At 35.3% G+C, this 22626-nt stretch overlaps 1 protein-coding gene and 1 pseudogene across 6 annotated transcripts in view; one reads left to right on the top strand and one right to left on the bottom strand.

The window, feature by feature from the left end:
• Window positions 1–22626, bottom strand: part of ZNF148 (zinc finger protein 148) — a 148128-nt gene that overhangs the window by 67433 nt on the left and 58069 nt on the right. For 5 of the 6 annotated variants that reach the window (XM_032268284.1, XM_032268287.1, XM_032268285.1 and 2 more), the window contains one exon: window positions 19349–19697. In XM_032268284.1, the coding sequence (XP_032124175.1) occupies window positions 19349–19681 (333 nt within the window). In that variant the 5' untranslated portion in view covers window positions 19682–19697. Of the gene's footprint in view, window positions 1–4272; window positions 4289–19348; window positions 19698–22626 lie in introns of those variants that run through there. The other variant, XM_032268290.1, reaches the window with a different exon arrangement.
• On the top strand, window positions 16899–17373 carry LOC116543003 (annotated as a pseudogene).

The raw sequence follows: 22626 nt of genomic DNA, 5'->3' as shown, positions 1-22626 counted from the left end.
TTCCTAGCTTGTCTGCTAAGGTCACTGAGAAGCAATGACACCCAACATACTGAGCACCCATTCTAATGCCATTAATTCTAATGTAGTTTCTAAATACCGTTATTCAAATAAAAAGAATCAGAGATCTTTGTTGAGCCCAGAGCTGGGTCAGAGAAAAATATAAGATGACTCTAGAAAATCATAATGTCAGAAGCGCAAGTGTTCAAATAAGGATCAGAGGATGCCAAAAGGACATAAGACCCAGTCTGAAAGAGCTCCTAATAGCCAAAGATGGAATGATCTGAGCAAGAAGGTAAGCAACAGCAGTACTGGATTATAACCCACAGAATAAAATAAATATCCACAGATACAAGCTGAAATAGTAAAAACAACAACAAATAAATGGAGGAGGACATGGGACAGCTACAAGGAACATAAATATAGAAGGAATGAGGAAAAGACAAAATCACAATTAGGTAAACACCATGGTAAAAACTATTATAGGCAAGGTCTCCACCAACAGATGCTAAAGTTAAGTGGGCAAAATTTTGAGAAACAGGATATTTAAACAGTCTCAAAGTATCTACTACACGATATCTGTCAATTATCAAGAAAAAAATGGTACCTTTATGGTGGGAAAACCTGGCAGATAACCATAATAAGGAAGGATCAAGGTTACTATCACCAGTTTTAAGACCTACCCATGTTATGTGTCCCTGACATAATACATTGAGGGGGACACAACATCACTTCTGCGGGGTTGTCAAAAATGCAGGGCATCAATCTAACCATGAGAAAACACCAGAGAAACTCAAATTAACAAACAAACCACAACAAAACAGACCAACACTCATCAAAGTATCAAGGTCATAAAAGACAAGGAAAAGTCTGTGTTCAACTGCCACAGATTGGAGGTGACTAAAAAACAGGATAACTCAATGAAATGTTGGTCCTAACCTGAATCTTCAACAGAAAAAGGGCATTTGGAGGGAAACATTAAAATTCAAACAAGGTCTGTAGTTTCACAGTATTTCAACGATGTTAAATTCCTGACCTTGACAACTGTACCATATGGTTGCATAAGCCTTACCATTAGCGGAATCTGGGTGAAAGGTTTATGCAAACTCTACTACTTCTGCAACTTTAAGTATAAAATTATCAAAATGAAAAAGTTAAACTAGACTCTGATTTTTCTAACTCCAAAAATACTCAGCATTTACATGGCATTTTTAAGAGTTTGTGATTCTGCTTCCTCAGCATAGTAAACTAAGATTTATCAAACATTTACTATATGCCACACACTGTCCTAGGTGCTGATGATATTAATACAATAGATGGGGAAGACATAGTCTCTGGTCTGAATAGTCCATTGCATTGAATCCTACAGTAACACTATGTTAAGAATTTTCATTAAAAAAATAGAAAACTAAGGCCCAGGAAGGTTGAGTTACTTGCCTAAAAACACATTATTTAAGAGTGAAAGACAAAATTTAAACCAAAGTCTTTTGAATCCAGTGACTAAGATCCTAACTATTGGGATCTGTGAATTCTTTCTTATCCTTGTGTTACCAATAAACAAACTAAAATATTAGGGAAGTAAGTGTCTTACCCAAGTTAGTAAGTTGTAAAACGAGGACTTAAATGAAGATCAAATACCTTTCAGTCCAGGACTGCTTTTTAATAAATCTAAATTATTCAAACATATTTAAAAATGCTTTTTATACAAACATACTGTATTTTTCCATATACGAACTATGGTTGCTTTCAAAATAAGAAAAAAACTTCTAGTGGTTTTAGAATACCTAGTGATTATTACTATAGGAAAACAAAATGCTAAAAGAAAAAATAGACCAGGCACAGTGGCTCACACCTGTAATCCCAGCACTTTGGGAGGCCGAGGTGGGTGGATCAAGAGTTCAGGAGTTCAAGCCCAGCTGGTCAAGATGGTGAAACCCTGTCTCTAATAAAACCACAAAAATTAGCCAGGTGCCTGTAGTCCTAGCAACTTAGGAGGCTGAGGCAGGAGAACTGCTTCAACCCGGGCGGCAGAGGTTGCAGTGAGCTGAGATCACATTACTGCACTCCAGTCTGGGCGACAGAGTGAGACCCCATGTCAAAAAAAAAGTGGACAAAATGCCAACAATATTTAGATGAAACATTAGAAGACTTGGGTTTTAATATCATCTCTTCCAATTACTAGCTAGGTGAACTTGGCTTCCAGAGGTAGTATGGCAAAACAAGAAAAGCACAAGCTTGGGAATTCAAAAAAATAAAATCCAGTTCCAAATAGGAACACTAACAGTGTGAGTTGAACAACTAAAACTGAATCATGCAAAACTTTGCTAACCTATAACCTGGAGGGCAAAATCTTATAGAATTTTTACAGAGTTAAATAAGATAGCTCTGTAAAGTATCAACTACACTACAGACCAGTATTTAATAGTTCTTGATGCTACTCGGTATCATAATAAATTCCTCATCTGTTAATTGGTGGTAGTAATGATATCCATCTTACATCAGAAAATCAAATGAGATTACATAAAAAGCACCTTAAAAACCTTAAAGCACTAAATGAATATATATAGTTATTAATTATTATCATACAATAGGTATGTAATTGCTTGGATATACAAAGGATTAGCAATTTCTATAGAACATCTCTACTTAGACATCTTGATATCCAAAAGTCAATATGCCTAAAAAATAATCTTTCCTTTCACATTAGATCCTCCTTCCAAATTCCCTGCCTTTCAATATATTATCCCAGTATCCTATCTAAAGATTCTTCTGTCTTTTTTGAGACGGAGTCTCACTCTGTCACCTAGACTGGAGTACACTAGCACGATCTCACCTCACTGCAACCTCTGCCTCCCAGGTTCAAGTTATCAGTCTTCTCAGCCTTTCGAGAAGCTGGGACTACAGGCATGTGCCACCATGCCCAGCTAAGTTTTTTGTATTTTTAGTAAAGATGGGGTTCACCATGCTGGTCAAGCTGGTCTCAAACTCCTTGCCTCAAGTGATACACCCACCTCAGCCACCCAAAGTGCTGGGATTATAGGCCTGAGCCACCATATGCCCAGCTGATTCTTTCAGTTTTCTTCTCTACCTTCCACCCGGGACCAAGTCCAGTTGTTGCTGTTCTTCCTAAATATAATATACAAATCTAGAAATTATATTTCATATTTCCTTCTTTAGATCATTTATGATACTAAGCTGGGACTCTCATACACTACTAGAGGGAAACTAAATTGGTCATCTTCGGTAGACTTACAATTTGGCCAATATATGTTAAAAGCCTTAAGAGACCTATACTGAAGAAATACTTTCACATGAGAACAAAGCACATACATAACATCACAATATTATTTATAACAGTAAGAAAAGGGTGCAAATGCCTAATATCCAATAATACAGATATTAGAAATCTGACTTTTGATTAATACTAATGACACAGAGAAATGCTCATGGTTTAAAGTAATAAATATAAATAAGTATGTAGCTAATACGTTTTCACAATTTTACACAAACACAAATACAGACGCAGCAAATTTTATGCAAACAAACAAATGCCTACAAAGGAAAAAGAAAAAGAAACATTAAAATGCTAGCAATGGAATGTTAAGAGCAGTTATCCTACAGTAATAAGACAACAATTTTTATTCCCTTCTTTATAGTTTGAAAATTTTTACATTTTTCAATCTTAAAAAGACATTAAATCCAGTCCTAGTATAAATCCTTACCATTAATTTTAAAAATACATTATTATCTTAATATACTAAGTTGTTCTAAAAACTGAAACATTAACCTAGCAAAGTGAAAGAAAATCTCTATGGGTATGTTTGAAAAAGAAACCACAGCTATCAAATAAATCTTAATCTCCACACGACATCACCAGCAAAAATCAATTCCCAGTGGAGTACTGATCTAAATGGGAAAAGAACACCATAAAGCATCCGGAAAATAAAAAAGGAAAATATCTTCACGATGTTGGGATATGCAAAAATTTCTAAAGAGGAACACAAAAAAATAGCAAAAGGAACAGATTTACACAACGAATTGAACCTTATTAACTCCTGTTTATCAAAAGAATAAAAAGACTAGCCAGTCAGAAATGCTAACTGCAATACATATATCCAACAAATGGATAAAAAACGACTACAAATCTGTAAGAAAAAGAAACAACCTAATAGAAAATTTGGCAAAAGATGAACATCTACCTTACTAAAAAATAATATTCCAATTGTCAATAAACATGAAAAGGTACTCAATTTCATTAGTTATCAGCGAAATGAAACATTAAGTCATATTGCAATTCCACTACCATACCACCAAAATGGCTAAAATTAAAAGGACTGACAAGACCAAATTGCAAGGATACAGGAGCAATTATTATAACTTGGCAAACCAATTTACAAAACATCTGTCAGTATGTACCAAAGTGGAACATACGCATATCCAGTAAATTCAATTCTAAGCATATAATAAACAGAAATGAGTACATACACGCACAAGTGACATCCAAGAATATTCACAGTAGCACTCTTCATAATAGCAAACATCTAGAAACAATCTAAATACCTATTAGACTAGAATAAATGAAACTCACACAACTGATTCTACAGAAATTACATGCAATAACATGGGTATATCTCATAAACAATAAAAATAAAGAGACCAAATGCTTAGTATATAGTGTTTATGATTCTGCTTATTTTGAATTCAAAGTCAGGTAAAACTAATAGACTCTGATGAAAGTGTTGGGAAAGTAGTAATCTTTAGGAACTAGAGAAGCGCTGTGACCAAAAGGGATTCTATATCTTGATCTTGATAGTGGTTACGTGAGATGTTCTCTTCAGGGAAATTTAATTAAGATGTACTCTTATGATTTGTGCACTTTTCTGTATAAATGTTATATTTCAATAAAAAGACATATACCTAGAGCAATAATGCTATAAATGTGCATACACACACACACACACACACACACACACACACACACACACACGCTCCTTTCCAATTATTTCATTCAAACAAACCTAGTAATAACAAATGTTAATCAACAGAGGAGTGTGATTAAATAAATTACGGCATACCCTTTAATCACTCATTAAAATAGGGCAGTTTTATATACAATAACATGGAAATCTCTACAGGACATGTCATTAATTGAATAATGTAAATTTCAAATGCATACACATAGCATTACCTAATTTATGTAAAACAAAATATTGTCTATTTATATTAAATATATGTATTACATATCTAAAACATATAGACATAAATGCCCACACACAATGTTTCTTTATAAATTCAAAACTTCTAGAAAGGTATCAATATTAGTAGTTATTTCTTTGGAATTAGAGTAGTACACAGAGATTGGCAAGGAAATTTTACTTTTCATTTACTTTATCATTTCTTCTACCTTGTTTTAATTTTTACAATGACTATGTAGTTCTTTTATAATAAAATACAAATATAAGAACACCAAAGTAGACCTCTCTGAAACTGATGTGTAGCTAGGCTGACTCTACATACCCCGTCCTAAATGATTTCCAATTTGTGCACTACTAGTCTAAGAGCATAACTCTCCTTCAGTACCACTGTCTCACAATTCCAGATAAAGCAATTAGACATCAAAGATCAGACAGAAATATACTAAGAGTATTAGGAGACTGGTTATGTTATTAAAGTCAGCTGGAAACTGGCTGTGGTGGCTTACACCTGTAATCCCAACACTTTGAGAGGCTGAGGTACAAGGTTCACTTGAAGCCAGGAAGTTCGAGGCCAGCCTGGGTAACCTAGCAAGTTTCCATCTCTATAAAAAATTAAAAATAAAAATAATAAAATCATCTAGAAAAAAATCTTCTGCCAGCAATTTATGTCCACCTAAGGGGAAAAAAAGATATAAAGTGGGTCAAACAACCCTAAGAGCAAGTGAGGATACTGAAAAATAGACCATGTTGGGTCAACTCCCTAGAACAATCTACTAGAAGAGATACTCTGATTCATCTACTTGCCTGTTAAGTTGGAATCATTAATAATAACCAATAAACATAACTCTCACTAGGAAAGACTACAAAGGAATGGTACTCAGTCCGTGCTTTCTGCTCAAATACTGATTGCTAGTAGATAATACACTTTTTTAAAGAACAATGTAGGATGAGAGTAAAATCTTATGGAAAAAAAACTAGAGTTTAAGTTAGCTACCATCTATTCTCCTTAAAACAAGCTATATTAAGCTACTTATGAAAATGATATTCAAAGAATATGCTGGAGTAAAAAGGATTTGAATGTTTGTTTTGTCATTGTTGTCTTTGCCCAGGCTGGAGGGCAGGGGCATGATCTCAGCTCACTGCAACATTCACCTCCTGGGTTCAAGCGATTCTCATGCCTTAGCCTCCTGAGTAGCTGGGATTACAGATGCCTGCCATCATGCCTGGCTAATTTTTGTATTTTTAGTAGAGACAGGGTTTTACCACATTAGCCAAGCTGGTATTGAACTCCTGACCTCAAGATGTGCCCGCCTCAGCCTCCCAAAGTGGTGGGATTAGAGCCGTGAGCCACCACGCCTGGCCTGAATGCATTTTTTGAAGTACCTCTTGAAATATAATATCCCCAATAAAAGCCAATGCAATCACTTCAAAAAATAAGGAGCCAACAGCCAGTGGAAACAAAACAAAACTACTACTGAATCCCTCAAATTAACTTTTAAAGAAATGCAATGGAAATAAGAATTGGGTATAAATTATAAATGACTTTGAAAAAGTACATAATGTAGTAAATAACAATTTGGAAGTTAGCCAGAGAGGAAAAGAAACATATCCTATAAATGGTTATTTAAGCCAACAAATACAAAGGCAAACTGATTTGTCACCTTCCAGAATGATTCTGAAGATCATTTGTCACCAATAAAGGCAATCCATTCAATTAAAGAAAAACACAAAATATCTGGCAAAATAATAAATATCATAAAGGCAGTGAAATGGGTAAAATAATCCTTTTTTTCTAGGAGGAAAAAATTCACCAATCCCTAGCATCTGCATATTAAGTTTTTATTAAGTTTTTATTGACTAGAGCATGAAATATTTGGGAGAATTATCTATACCAGCCTCCCTAAACTAATGATAGGATTTAAGGAAATTTAAAAACTAAAAACCAAAACAGAGGTCTCATACCAATGGCCAAATATATTTTGAGTTTCCTGGCCATTAAATGAATTAATCATAAACACAAAAATGCATAACAGTATGCCTGCAATTTTACACACGTTGCTTTATAGCACAAAAATTCATGACTAGCAATGCTACATGAATGCTGAAGCATTTTTTTAGGAATTATATATGCCTGCAATATTTTATATTTTATTACATCATTATGTAACTAGAGCATGATTTTTAGATAGTTCCTAATTTATAATATCCTTTCACTCAAGTGATACAATGCAACAGTTTTCTAAAAGATGGATGTAGCATACATCACTGTAAATTACAATTTGCTCTATCTTGCTAATACAGAATATAAGTCTTTCCTCTTAACATGCCTGCCACCAAACTGAAAAAATAAATACCATAAAAATTTATGATTTGCTAAATCCTCCTGAATGGGTTTGAGAAGTACAAAGAGGATAAGCCAAATAGTTTTTTTTTTTTTTTTAAACTTAAAACTTAGTTTCTGAGTTGAGAGGCTTTCTAATATAGTGCTATCTAATAAAATATTCTGAAATGATGAAAGTATACTTTACACTATCCAATACAGAAGCCATTAGCTTCATGTGACTACTAAACACTTGAAATGTGACTAGTGTCACCAAAAAGCTAAAAAATTAATTTTATTAAAATTTAAATATTTCAATTATTAGAAAACAAAGTTTGAATGAGAAAGATGTAGACATTCAAAAGTTGGTGTAGGCCAGGTATGGTAGCTCATGCCTGTAATCAATCCCAGCAGGACTGCTTGAGGCCAGGAGTTTGAGGACAGCCTGAGCAACACAGCAAGACCCCATCACCATTGACGAAGTTTATTAAAATAAGGAACAGTTGACCTACACTCTGCTGTTGAAAACATAGGGCCACCGAGCTAAACCTGAGTAACTGATTTAGAGTAGAGAGCCAACATAAATCCTGAAAATTGGCAGTTATCACAAATGCTTACTTATACTTCATCTGTCACGAGACACTAGGAACTTTATACAGGCTACGAACCTTAAACAATTTTAAAACACTAAAAACTCAGTATTTTGCTTTGAACTAACCGAAAAAGTTAATATAAAATGAAGTTCTTTGTACCTTCCACATAAATGAGCAAATGAAAGAAGAAAATCATTAAAATGTTCAATATAAATTATTAAAAGGCTTTAGCACAATCTAGAAAAACACTCGAGTAAAGGGCTGTTAAGTTTCTACCATTTTGGGGACCTGGATCATATTATTCTAGATCAACGTTCTCTCTTCAATCCAAAAATGTACATTCTGCCAGGCGCAGTGGCTCACACCTGTAATCCCAGCACTTTGGGAGGTCGACGTGGGCAGATCACCTGAGGTCAGGAGTTCAAGACCAGACTGACCAACATAGCGAAACTGTCTCTACTAAAAAATACAACAATAAACCAGGCATGGTGCTGGGTGTCTGTAATCCCAGGTACTCGGAAGGTGAAGGCAGGGAGAATTGCTTGAACCCAGGAAGTTGCAGTGAGCTGAGATTGTACCACTGCACTCCAGCCTGGGTGACAGAGTGAGACTCCATCTCAAAAAGAAAACCACTATGTTCTTGGCCGAGTGTGGTGGCTTACACCAGTAATCCCAGCACTTTGGAAGGCCAAGGTGGGAGGATCGCTTGAGCCCAGGAATTCAATACTCTGGACGACATAGTGAGATCCCATCTCTGAAAGAAATTTTAAACATTAGCCAGTTAAGGTGGCACACAACTGTGCTGCCAGTTACTGTGAAGGCAAAGGTGAGAGGATCACTTGGGCAAAGAGATTTGAGTCTGCCATGAGCCATGATCATGCCACTATACTCCAGCCTGGGTGACAGAATAAGATGCTGTCTCAAAAAAAAAAAGTACATTCATGAAACCAAGATCTGTCCTTCCTGCTTTATCAACAGGAACCCATAAATAAGAAGGGATAGAATTTCTCATGTCTCTTATGTTCTACTATAAAGAAATGTTAATGCAAACACTAAATTCTGCCTATCTGGTATATGGCATGATACAGCTTTTCACTGATTCATTTTTAGAATGGACTCAAATTTATCATTATCCGTCAGGAATAAAAGAACTGAACTATTTGCTATCATAAAAATAAAATTATCAAGCAGACAATGAAGTTGTTTTAGAAGAACAGAGTTGAGAAAAGTTCAAAATATACTGTTCAGTGAAAAGGCTAGATAAAAGGCAATATGATCTTATGTATGGCATGCTTATCAAAAAAGCATAAAGCACATATACCAAAATATTATGAGCAACTATATCTGGGTGATAGGGGTAGGGTAAGGTATTTATTCTAGAGATGTGAACACCTATTTTCACAGAGAAACCTGCACACAAATGTTCACAGCAGATTTACTTTTAATAACCAAAACCTGGAAACAACTAAAATGTTCCTCAGTAAATGAACAGTAAACTGTGGTACATCATGCTATGTAACTCTACTACAAAACAAACAGTAACAAATTATTAACATATGCAACAACCTGGATGACTCTCAAGAGCATTATGCTGAGTGAAAAAGAAAGTCAATTTCAAAAGGTCACATCCTATAGGATTCCAATGATATAACATTCTCAAAAATGACAAAGGTCTAGAGATAAACAACAAATTAGAGATATTCAGGGGTTAGGAATGGCGGAAGGAAGAGAAGAGGTGTGGAAATAGGGGTAGCACAGGAAGATCTTTGTTATCCTGATTTAGTACTGTATCTTGATTGCTTTGGTGGTTACACAAATCTACACATGCTATAAAGCAGGGGTCCCCAACCCCAGACCATGGACCAGTACCAGACTGACCTGTTAGGAACCCAGCTGCACAGCAGGAGATGAGCGGCCCGTGAGTGAGCCAAGCTTCATCTGTATTCACAGCTTCTCCCCATTGCTTGCATTAGCACCTGAGCTCCACCTCCTGTTAGATCACCATCAGCATTAAAAACTCATAGGAGCTCAAACCCTATTGTGAACTGTACATGCAAGGGATCTAGGTTGCCTGCTCCTTATGAGAATCTAATGCCTGATGATGATCTATCACTGTGTCCCATCGCCCCCAAATGGGACAGTCTACTTGCAGGAAAACAAGCTCAGGGCTCCTACTGATTCTACATTATGGTGAGTTGTATAATTACTTCATTATATATTATAATAATAAAAGAAATAAACAATACATGTAATGCTCTTGAATCATCCTGAAACCATCTCCACCCCCACCCCATCCGTGGAAAAACTGTCGTCCAGGAAACCGGTCCCTGGTGCCAAAAACGGTTAGGGGTTGCTGCATAAAGTACTCAACATGGCATATACTGCAACAATGTGAATTTCTTGATTTTGACGTTGCAGCATATTTATATAAGATGTAACAACTGGGAAAAACTGGATGAGGGATGCAAGGGATCTTCTGTGTACCATTTTTGCCACCTTCCATAAATCCATATAATTTTAAAATATTTTAAATAAAAAGATAGATTTTGTCCTGTTGCCCTTACTGCTCTTGCCTAGTCTCTTATCATTCATGAATCAGTCAGTTCTAAAGCCATAAGCTGTGGCTGAACAAGGTGTCAGGTACAAGACAGAAGGAAGAGGGCATCTACGTGGGAGGACTGCCCAATATAGGATGTCAAAGCCCAACCAGGGTGAGGTGGTTGTGGTTCTCCATATAGAAGGGCACATCAACATGAGGTGTTGGAGACAAAGCAGTATAAGGAAGAGTCTACATTGTGGGAAAAGGGCAGCCTGGAGTATAGTGTGGGGTGAAGAAGGTATCAAAGAGTGGGTGTGGACCAGTGCAGTGTATTTAAGTTAAGAGTGCCATAAGGAGGGGGTCCAAGTGGCACTAAGGTCCAGTTCAAGTTGTCAAAGCACATGCAGGAGGAGAAAGGTATCCACGCAGGGCAGGGGTAGCATGTACTGCTGTGAGGCTTAGGAGCCTAAGAGCATCTGCACTGGGGGTTAGGGTAATAAATAAATATGCTGAGATAATGAAGCCAGATTTCTCACTGTCTAATGTACTCTCTGTTTGTTGGACTGTAATGGGAGGTATCAGTAGGAACTTATGGTTTTCAATATTTATATGGAAATTATTATAGAAAGGAATATGGACATATATATACATAGAAATGTATATAATTACACACATACATACATACATTCTCTAGCTCTGTCCATTGAGAGGCCTGGAAGCAGCTATACCCCAACTGCAAGGAGCAGCATGTTGAGCACCCAGGCCTTGACTTCTAAATACCATTCTCCACCAAAATGAACTAGGGGGTCCGTGGAGAAATGGCTGACTCCAGAACTGAAGCAGAAAAAGTGCAAGATAAGCTGAGGATATCATATGCCAAAAAGCAGAGAAGTACTCAATGACTGACGAGATATGTCAAAGAACATAAAACCAGCTTGAAAAGGCTCTTGTTAGCCAAATCTTAAACAAACTGACCATTAAAATGTCACAGTAATAGATTTTAACCCAGCTAATTTTTTAAAACCCTAATTTCATATTGATGCACATAAATAAATTGTGATAAGGAGTAACTATAGTAGCAAGTTTTATGATAGCCTGGAAGGTATCAATTGATCAAAGTCAATCAAAAACCATCATCTAAATGAGGCAAATAAAAATCAGGTGCTGCCTGTCAGAATGCAATGGGGAGAAAACAGAGCATTGCTTCTACAACATTCTTGCCAAAGATGCTTAACTTAAATCTCATAAGGAGAAAAAAAATCAGGTAAGGCCTGAGGGACATTCTATTAAATAAATGTAAAATGTAAATTCCAAAAGTGATGAGCCAACCCAAACTAACAAAAACTGAAGAACATAACAATTAAATGCAACATATAATTTTGAATTGAGCCTTATTGGCTAACAAACTTTAACTGTTGGACTTTAGCAGTTCTCTCCCAGTAACTAAAAGAACGTGTAAATCAGTAAGTACATAAAAGAGTTAAAGAATACAATTAATGGCTGGGCTTTGTGGCTCACACCTGTAATCTCAGTACTTTAGGAGGTGAAACCAAGAGGATGGCTTGAGCCCAGAAGTATGAGACTAGCCTGGGCAACATAGTGAGACTCTGTCTCTACAAAAAGTTTTAAAATTAGGCCTGGTATGGTGGTGTGCACCTGTAGTCCAGGCAACTCAGGAGACAGAGGAGTGAGAATAACCTGAGCTCAGTAGGTGAAGGCTACATTAAGCCATGATCACACCACTGCACTCCAGCATGGGTAACAGAGTTAGGCCCCATCTCAAAAAAAAAAAGAAAGAAAAGAAAAGAAATAAAGAAAGAAAAAGTGACTACAACTAAACAATCTGACCTAACTGATAGTTATAAAATAACCCAACCAACAATAGCCAGAATACACATTCTTTTCAAATACACATAGAACACTCACCAAATAGATCATATGCCAGGCACTAAAGCAAGTCTCAATAAATTAAAAAGAGCAGAAATCATACAGTATGTATTTTCTAACCACACTGATTAGGTATCAATGATGAAAAGATATCCAGAAAATTTCAAAATATTCAGAAATTAAGCAAAACACTTCTAATTAACTAATCAAAAAGAAATAACAAAGGAGGTTAAAACAGTATCTTTAATTGAATTAAAATGATAAAAACATATCAAAAGCAACATTGAGAAAGAAGTTTAGAGCTTCACATATTTAGATAAAAAATGAAGATCTAAAATCAGTCACCAAGCTAAGAAAAGAAGAGCAAATTAAAACCAAAGTAGTAGAAGTAAATAATAGAGTAAAAGTGAACAAAAGTTATAGTGGATAGTGAAAATCAATAAAACCAAAACGTCATTATTTGAAGAGACGAAGAAAACTAATAAATCTATGCCCAGATTAATCAAAAAAAAAAAAAAAAAAAAAAAAGAAGAATTATTATACCAATGTCAGGAATGAGAAAAAAGAAATCACCATAGATTCTTAAAACATCAAAAGAAAATCTTATTAAGAGTCTTGGTCAATTAAACAATTAAGAAATAGACAAATTCCTTTAAAAATACAACTTACCAAAATTTATTCAAGAAAAAAAATTTAGTATGAATAGCCTACTTATGTTTTTTAAATAAAATATGTAATTTAAAACTTTCTCACAGGCTGAGGTGGGAGGCCACTTGGGCCCAGGAGTTTGAGACAAGACAGGTCTGGGCAACATAGTGAGACCCTGTCTCTACAAAAAAAAATTTTTTTAATTAGCCTGGTGTGATGACATGTGCTTGCAGTCCCAACTACTTGGGAGGCTAAGGTGGGAGGACCATTTAACCCCAAGAGGTTGAGGTCACAGTGAAGTGTGACTGTGCCCCTGCACTCTGCGTTCTGGCCTGGGCAACAGAGAAGAACTTGTCTCCAAAGAACAACAAAAAACCCTTCCCACAAAGAAAACTTTACCCAAGATTAGCTTTACTGATAAAGCCTATCAAATATGCATGATAAAAATATCAATCTTACACAAACTCTTTCAGAAAATAGAGAAGGAAATACTTCCTAACGCATTTACAATGAACCCAATATACCTAAAAATGACATAGCTATTTCAAAAAAAAAGAAAAAGAAAAACGACTAGTATGTCTCATAAACATAAAAAATTTTAAATTGGTAAACTGAATTCAACAAGATAAAAGAATGACACATCATGACCAAGTGTGATTTATCCCAGGAACGCAAGAGCTGTTCAATATTTGAAAATAACACAATTCACCGTATTAAGAGAATGAGAGAATATTCATATGATCATTTCAATAGATGCAGAAGAAGTACTTGATGAAGTTAAATATCCATTTACTTTAAAAAAAAAAAAAGTGTCAGCACAAACTAGGAAGAACACTTCAACCTAATAAAAGTAATCTATGAAAAACCTACGCCTAATTCCTTTTTTTTTCTTTTTTTGAAACAGGGTCTCACTTTGTCACCCAGACTGGAGTACAGTGGTGTGATCTCAGCTCAATGCAACTTCAGCCTCCTGGGCTCTGATGATCCTCCCAACTCAGCCTCCCAACTAGCTGAGACTACAGGTGCATGCCACCATGCCCAGATTCCCCCCCACCCCACAGAGATGGGGTTTCCCCATGTTGCACAGGCTGGTCTTGAACTCCTTAGTTTAAGCAATCTCCCTACCTGCCCTGGCCTCCTAAAGTGCTGAGATTACAGGCATCAACCACTGCACCTGGCCCCTAACATAATCCTTGATGAAAGAGTAAATGCAATCCCCTTAAGATCTGGAACAAAGCAAAGACATCTACCTGCACCACTTCTATTCATCATTGTTTTGTAGGCCAGTCAGTGCAATAAGGAAGGGGAAAAAAAGAAATACAGATTGGAAAGGAAGAAATAAAACATATGAACAATATGATAGTGAAGAAACCTAAGAATGCTGAAATAAAGAAAACCTAAATAAAAGTAAAGGTGTACTACGTTCATGGACTGGGAGCCATAATTGTTTAGATATTGGTTTGTATCAAGTCAATATATAGAATCAATGCAATCCCAATCAGAATCAGCTGGCTAAAAAAAAAAAAAAACCCTGAAAGGCTGATTCTATACTTTGTACGAAAATGCAAAGGGCCTAACATAATCACTACAGTCTTGCAAAAGAACAACAAAATTGGAGGACTTGCACAACTTGATTTCAGGATTTACTATAAAAGATACAGCAATCAAAACAGCATGATACTGATTTAAAGATGGATTCTGATTGGTGTAATGCTGATTTAAAGATATCCATCAATGAAAACCCAAAAGAAATAAGACTTACACAGACATGTACCAAGAGAAATGAAAAAAGACTTGTACAAAAATTTTCCTAACCACTTTATTCATAGTAATTAAAAAGAAACAGCACAACCACAAAAGGAAAATGGATAAACCAATTTTAAAGATATTAATTAAAATGGCTGAACATTAATCAATAGGGAAAAAGAATGAACTGTTAATACCTTCAAACAACATGGATGAATCCCAAAAATATGTTGTGCAAAAGCAGCCAGACACAAGAGTTACATACGTATAATTCCATCTACATGAAGTTCTCAAGGGACAACAACAATCTATGAAGAAAAAGTATCAGAACAATTGTTGTGGAGGGAACTGACTGGGAAGAATCACACACAAAAAAAAACTTCCTAGGATGATGAAAATATTTGGTATCTTGATGGACTGCGGATTATACAAATTTATGCAGTTGTCAAAACTCTGAACTACAAATTCAGAATCTGAGCATTTCACTTCAAACTTTTCCTCATTAAAAACAGAATGCATGTTTTCACTCAAAAAATGTGACTGCCCAGTTATTGAGAACACAAAATTTAAAGGCAGGATACAGAAAAACAGGCATTAAAATATAATGGCAAGACAGTTTTGCAAGCAAAGAAATGCAGAGTTATTACAGTTACCATAATGAAAATCACAAGAAAGAGAAATCTTTTAATGTGAAAAGTGAACAATAGTAAATTGCCAAATAAATAGTATTATAGGCATATACGACATGAACAAAAGTAACAGAAAAAAAAAACATAGTGGGCCTAGGCAACTAAATTAATTTGATATGCCTAAAGCATAAAATGGTGGGGAAAGGGGCTGAACTACAGTTAAAAAAAAGAAAAGTTGGTTAAGAAGGGACTGGATTATGATGGCTATTTCCACCCATGCAAAAAAGTACATTTTAGCTGTTTAGTAATGAGGAACCACTGGAGAAGTTTTAGTAAGGGAATGGCATGTATACATCTCGTTTAGAAAGATCACTGTAGAAACTATCTGAAAGATAGATTGGAGAAGGCTCAGGTTACTGTCAGTCCAATAAAAATGTCAGTCTATTGCAATTTATAGACTTCATCAAACAAAGATAGAGCCCACATTCTTTTCAAGCTCATACATTTTTTTTTTTTTTAAGACAGAGTTTTACTCTGTCACCCAGGCTAGACTGCAGTAGTGCAACCTTGACTCACTGCAACCTCTGCCTCCTGAGTTCAAGTGATTCTCGTGCCTCAGCCTCCCGCGTAGCTGGGATTACAGGCATGCACCACCCTGCCTGGCTAATTTTTGTATTTTTAATAGAGATGGGATTTTGTCATGTTGCCCAGGCTGGTCTCAAACTCCTGACCTTAAGTGATCTGCCCACCTTAGCCTCCCAAAGTGCTGAGATTACAGGCATGAGCCACCACACCTAGTTCAAAGAAGAAATCTTAACAGAAAATTTAAAATATATTGAACTAAATGAAAATAAAAACACAACTATAAAAATCTGGGCAATGTAGCTAAAGCAGTGCTTAGAGGAAAATTTATAGCATGAATGCATATATTAGAAATAAATCTAAAATGAATACGCTTCCACTTTAGGAAACTAAAATTTAGGAAGAATTTATGAAGGGATTTGGGAAACTAGAATTTAGGAAGGGCAAATTAAATCCAAAACAAGCAGAAAAAAAATAACAATAATTAAAGCAGAAATAAATGAGACTGAAAATAGGATACATAGAAAAAAAAAAAAAATCAACAAAACCAAAAGCTGTTTCTTTGAAAATATCAATAAAATAAGCAAGCCTCTACCACTGGGCAGGGGGAAATGCAGAGTTGTTCAAACATGAGTTTCCGTTTCAGTTTTGCAAGATGAAAAAGTTCTGGAGATCTGTTTTGCAAAAATGTCACTATGGTTTACACTACTAAAATGGACACTTTAAAACTCCTCTTTCCTCTGCCCGCATTCTCGCTCTGCCATGCCCTCCTCTGAAGAGACATCCACCATTACCCCCAGCAATCTGGTCTGGCTTGCAGAAGAGGGCGGCACACAGCTCTGTTTTGCCCTGCTTTCTGAGCAGGCCACAGCCCATAGCAGGCTATGACCTCGATGGTGCCTATTATGATACAATACCACCTATGGATAAAGCTCTAGTGAAAATGGACATTCAGACAGCTCTTCCTTCTGGGTGTTATAGAAGACTAGCTCCATGGTCTGGCTTGGCTGCAAAACACTTTACTGATGTAGGAGCTGGTGTCACAGATGAAAATTACTGAGAAAATGTTGGTGCTGCACTGTTTAATTTTGGCAAAGAAAAGTTTAAAGTCAGAAAAAGTGATCGTATTGCACAGATCATTTGTGAATGAATTTTTAATCCAGAAATAGAAGAAGTTCAAGCTTTCGATGATGCTAAAAGGCATTCAGAAGATTTAGGTTCTACTAGAAAGAATTAAAATTTATGCCAAGAATAGAAAATGAGAACTCATATCTTTTTCTTAAAGAGTTTTTGCTTAAAGCATTTTGGTAGAGCTTCTGTAATCTTAATAGCTTTACCTTCTAAAAAGACTGCATTTTCTTATGATCAAGGAAGAGTACCTCTGTTTAGATCACATAGAAACTTTGTTTTTCTGCAACCGATAGTTGTATGTAAATCTGCTTTGTCGTGATATAAGGCAGTGTCTTTTTAAAAATCAAAATGTATAGCAATTACAGACACACACAAAAATCCTGTATTATTTAACTCAATAAATAACACCGCTTCACCAAAAAAAAAAAAAAAAAAAAAGGAATTGTTAAGAGAGTAATTTTTTTTTTAAAGAAAACTCTAAGAAAAAAGAGAAAACACAAATTAGTAATTACCAGAAATGAAAGGGGGACATCACTATAAAACCTCGCACATTAAAAGGATAATAAAAGAATACTATAAACTTTGTTCCCACAAATTTGACAACTGTATCAAAATGGACCAATTCCTTGGAAGACACAATCTGTCAAAACTCACACAAGAAGAATTAGATAATCTGAAGAGACCTGTATTTATAAAAGAAATGGAATCAACAATAACCTTCCAAAACAGAAAGCACCAGACCCAAAGGGGTTCACTGGTGAATTTCACCAAACATTTTAAAAAGAATTTGTATCAATTCTCTACAATCTCTTTCAGAAAATATAAGCAGAGGGAATACTTGCTAATTCATTCTATGAGACCAGCATTACCCTAATACCAAAAACAGACAGACATCAAGAAAACTACAGACCAATAATATTTCCCATGAACACAAATGTAAAAATTCTCAAAATGTTATCAAATCAAATTCAACCATGTCTAAAAAGAACTATACATCACAAATAAGCAGGATTTATTCTAGTATGAAAGTTGCTTTCACATCCAAAAATCAATTAATGTAATCCATCAAATCAACAGGCTAAAGAGGAAAAGGATTGCAATGGGCTAGGTAAAAGATGGTGAAGAGCACAACTATAAGTAGTTATCCATTCATTCACACCATGTGCCAACACCTGGACTACAGTGAAAAATAAGATAAAACTCCTGCCCTCACAGAGTCTACAATCTATCAGAGAAACACTGTACAAGTAATCACAAGTCCCTATCAGAGGGACTCAACAGAGTCAAGAGAAGTGATAGGCTGATGATGATGGAGCACTATTTAAGGGTTATAAAACAGGTGTGGAGTATTACTGAGGAAATGTTCGTGCTGTACTGTTTAATTTTGGCAAAGGTAGTATGTCAGGCAGAATATATTAAAGTCCTAAACCAAAAGAAAAAGTACATGTTAGATAAACTAAAAGGAACCCAGATTTAATATCACAGAAAGAAGACACAAGAATTACATGACGGTTGTGGTTTCATTGACTACTGGGTAAAAATAAAGGTAGAAGAAGGAAAAAGATATAGGTGCTTAAAAACATCTTAAATGATGTCTGGGGTAGATGAAAGGAGTAAAGAGCCAATATATTTTAAAAAGATAAACAGATCAAGCAAGTGGGGAATACAGAAAGAAAGGAGAATAGGAGCATATTAGAAAACTTTAAGAAGGTAGAAATTCCCAGGAATTACAGAATTTGAAGGAAAAACCCTTGAATGTGTGATCTTTTTCTACTTATGTTGAATATCCAAATGTTTTACTTTAAGGAAAAAGTAGAAATAAAATATCTTTAAAAATTAAGCACATAAAAATTTAATACTAAAGTAATCCTGACAGAGAAATATTGTTATCCTGAAAGACATAAGCTTCCAAAATAATACAAGAATTTTGCCTTTCAAATATGATTTATGTCAATATTTTAGTATATCTATTCAAGAACGCTAGTCCTGAAACATTTTCTGAAATTTCTTTGATAACTTGCAGTATTACTTAACAAGAAATTATGTTTCTAAGTTTAGTATCTTATAAAGAAATTACTTACAGGGACATTAAGCGCATATTGTAGTCCTTGAGGAAGTCTTTCATGTGTTTCCAACTGCTCTTCATCATTTTTCACTGTTTCCTCATGGACCATGAGTTCATCATGTGATATCATATCCTGTTGTCTCATTTCACTTTCTTGTAACACCTCATCTGCAGCAAGGATCTCCTGGTGAGGCATAGTCCGATCTTGAAGTACTGAATCCTGTAGCTCTCCAGACACAGTAGACTGGCCAGACACTCCACCCATTACAACCATTGTCCTGGAAGACTGCATTTCGTCTATGCCGCCACATTTAAGAAACAATCCTTCCAGTTTGTCGTCAATGTTCATGCTTAAGTATAACTGCCTAGAAAGACCAAGTTTGCCAACAAAACATATTAAATTAGTTTTATATGACTACTTGATTTTTTTTTATTCTCAAATTAAGAATTTGAACATTCAAATAGAAAGATTTTATTCATGTACTTTGGAACTGCCTCCAATTTTATGTAATACCCAGCTACTCAGGAGGCTGAGGCAGGAGAATTGCCTGAACCCAGGAGGCGGGGGTTGCAGTGAGCTGAGATCACGCCATTGCACTCCAGCCTGGGTAACAAGAGCGAAATTCCATCTCAAAAAATAAAAATAAATTAAAAAAAAAAACTGTAATACCAAGATCTGTTTCCAAAGGCTGGTAGAATAAAACACAAATTTTCATTTTGATATAAAGGCATAAAATCCTAACTACTTTATCACTGAAAAATAAACCTGACATAAAAGCAAAGCAGGGAAAAGTATTTGTAACATCAGTCAAGGAATCCATATTCTTTAACATATTAATAAAATATTAAAATGTCTTAAAAATATATAGATGAATTCAATAAGGAATAGACTGACAGAGAACATTATCAAGCAAATCATTAAAAAAGAGTCACAGTAGTAATCTAAGAAATTACCATTAAACAGCACTATCATATTTCATCTACCAAACTGATGACTCTTAAAAAATACCAATGTTTTAGTATTAAAGAAAAAAACACTCATCTACTGATAATAAAAGTACATATTAGACCAACTATTTTCAAAAGCAATTTGGTAGTATGTATCAAAAGCCCTAAAAATGTACATAATCTTTGAACCAGGAATTCTACATTTTGGAGTTTATCTTGATGAAATAAAAAATGTAAACAAAGGTATACTAGAAAGTCACTACAGCAGTGATTATCAAACGAAAATGTTATGTATATTTCAGTTTAGTCACTTCTTTCCCAAATTAATCACAAAAGCAATGACCAACTATGATCATAGTTTTCAGCAGTCAAATACCTAAGTTAAATTCCCAGACAGTGCCGAAATCAAAATACTCTTTCACTTGCTAAGGTTATCATTAACAGAGAAACCTTTACTAAAATGAACAGCTCAAAAAACCTTATAAACAGCAAAATACACAAAAGTGTAATTCATACTTGCTAATCTTGTCTTCTCTGGTACCAGGTATTATCAGCCTAGAATACATACCGGATATCTGTACAAAACACTTTTCAAAATCTTAAGGTCTTAAAATCTAAAGGTCAAAGACTGCTGGGTGTGGTAGCCCACGCTTGTAATTCCAACACTTTAGGAGGCCAAGGCAGGTGTATTGCTTGAGCCCAGAAGTTTTGAGACCAGCCAGGGCAACATGGCAAAACCCCATCTCTGCAAAATAAAAACACAGTAATTAGCTGGGCATGGTGGTGCACACCTGTGGCCCCAGCTACCTGGGAGGCTGAGGCAGGAGGATGACTTGAGCCCTGGAGGTCAAGTCTGCAGTGAGCTGTGACCCCTGCAACTCGCCTGGGTGACAGAACAAGACCCTGTCTCAAAAGTAAATAAACAAAAATAAAGGTCAAAGATCTTAAATATATCACCAAATAACTGCTTTCTTCAAAAATTTCATTTATTACATTTCTTAGAAAATAAGCTGTTCTAAAACTAAATGAAACAAGTCTCTTAAAGCTAAAATTTGATTATTCTAACCATTTCTTTGGAAATCCTTAAATCTGTAACATCAAAGACTCCATATCCTTAATATATTAAAATACCTTAAAAATAAAGAGATGAATTCAATAAAGAATAAATTGACAGAGAACACTATCGGGCAAATCACTAAAGAAAACTTAGAAACAATCATTTAAAATATAAAATAACTGTATTTTTATGTTTTTTATATGTAATATATTGACACAATACTACAGGAATATAGTTTTAACTATTATGTACATATTAGGTCATGCTAAACATTTTTTAATTTGCGGGAGTACATATATACATAAGTATATATATTTATGGGGTACATGAGATGTTCTGAAACAGACATGCAATGTGAAATAAGCAAATCATGGAGAATGGGGTATCCATCCCCTCAAGAATTTACCCCTTGAGTTACAAACAACCCAATTACACTTTATTTTTAAATGTACAATCAAGTTATTATTGACTACAGTCATCCTATTGTGTTATCAAATAGATCTTCTTCATTTTTTCTATTATTTTTGTGCCCATTAACCATCCCACCTCCCCCTTCTCAGCCTCTAGTAACTATCCTTCTACTCTCTATGCCCATGAGTTCAATTGTTTTGATTTTTAGATCCCACATGTAAGTGAGAACATGCATTTGTCTTTCTGTGCCTGGCTTCTTTCATTTAACATAATGCTGTCTAGTTTCATCCATGTTGTTGCAAATGACTGGATCCCATTCTTTTTTATGGCTGAATGCTACTCCATTGTGTATATGTGCCACATTTTCTTCATCCACTCATCTGCTTACACTTAGGTGGCTTCCAATTCTCAGCTATTGTAAACAGTGCTGCAACAAACATAGGAGTGCAAGCATCTCTGTAATACACTGATTTCCTTTTTTGGGGGTACATATCCAGCAGTGGGATTGCTAGATCGCATGGCAGCTCAATTTTTAGTTTTTTGAGGAACCTCCAAACTTTTCTCCATCGCAGTTGTAATAATTTATATTCCCACCAACAGCATACAAGAATTCCCTTTTCTCCACATCCTCACCAGCATTGGTTATTGCCTGTCTTTTGGATGTAAGCCATTTTAACTGGGGTGAGACGACATCTCATGGTAGTTTTGATCTGCATTTCTCTGATGATCAATGATGTTGAGCACCTTTTCATATGTCTGTCTGCCATTTGTATGTCTTCTTTTCAGAAATGTCTATTCAAATCTTTTGCTCATTTTTTTATTGAATTATTCAATTGTTTTTCCTATAGAGTTGTTTGAACTCCTTATATATTCTGGTT

The sequence above is a fragment of the Sapajus apella genome, unplaced genomic scaffold (genome assembly GCF_009761245.1).
Source record: "Sapajus apella isolate SASKATOON/1434 unplaced genomic scaffold, GSC_monkey_1.0 scaffold178, whole genome shotgun sequence".
NCBI lineage: Eukaryota > Metazoa > Chordata > Mammalia > Primates > Cebidae > Sapajus > Sapajus apella.
This window is presented reverse-complemented; position numbering and strand designations above follow the sequence as displayed.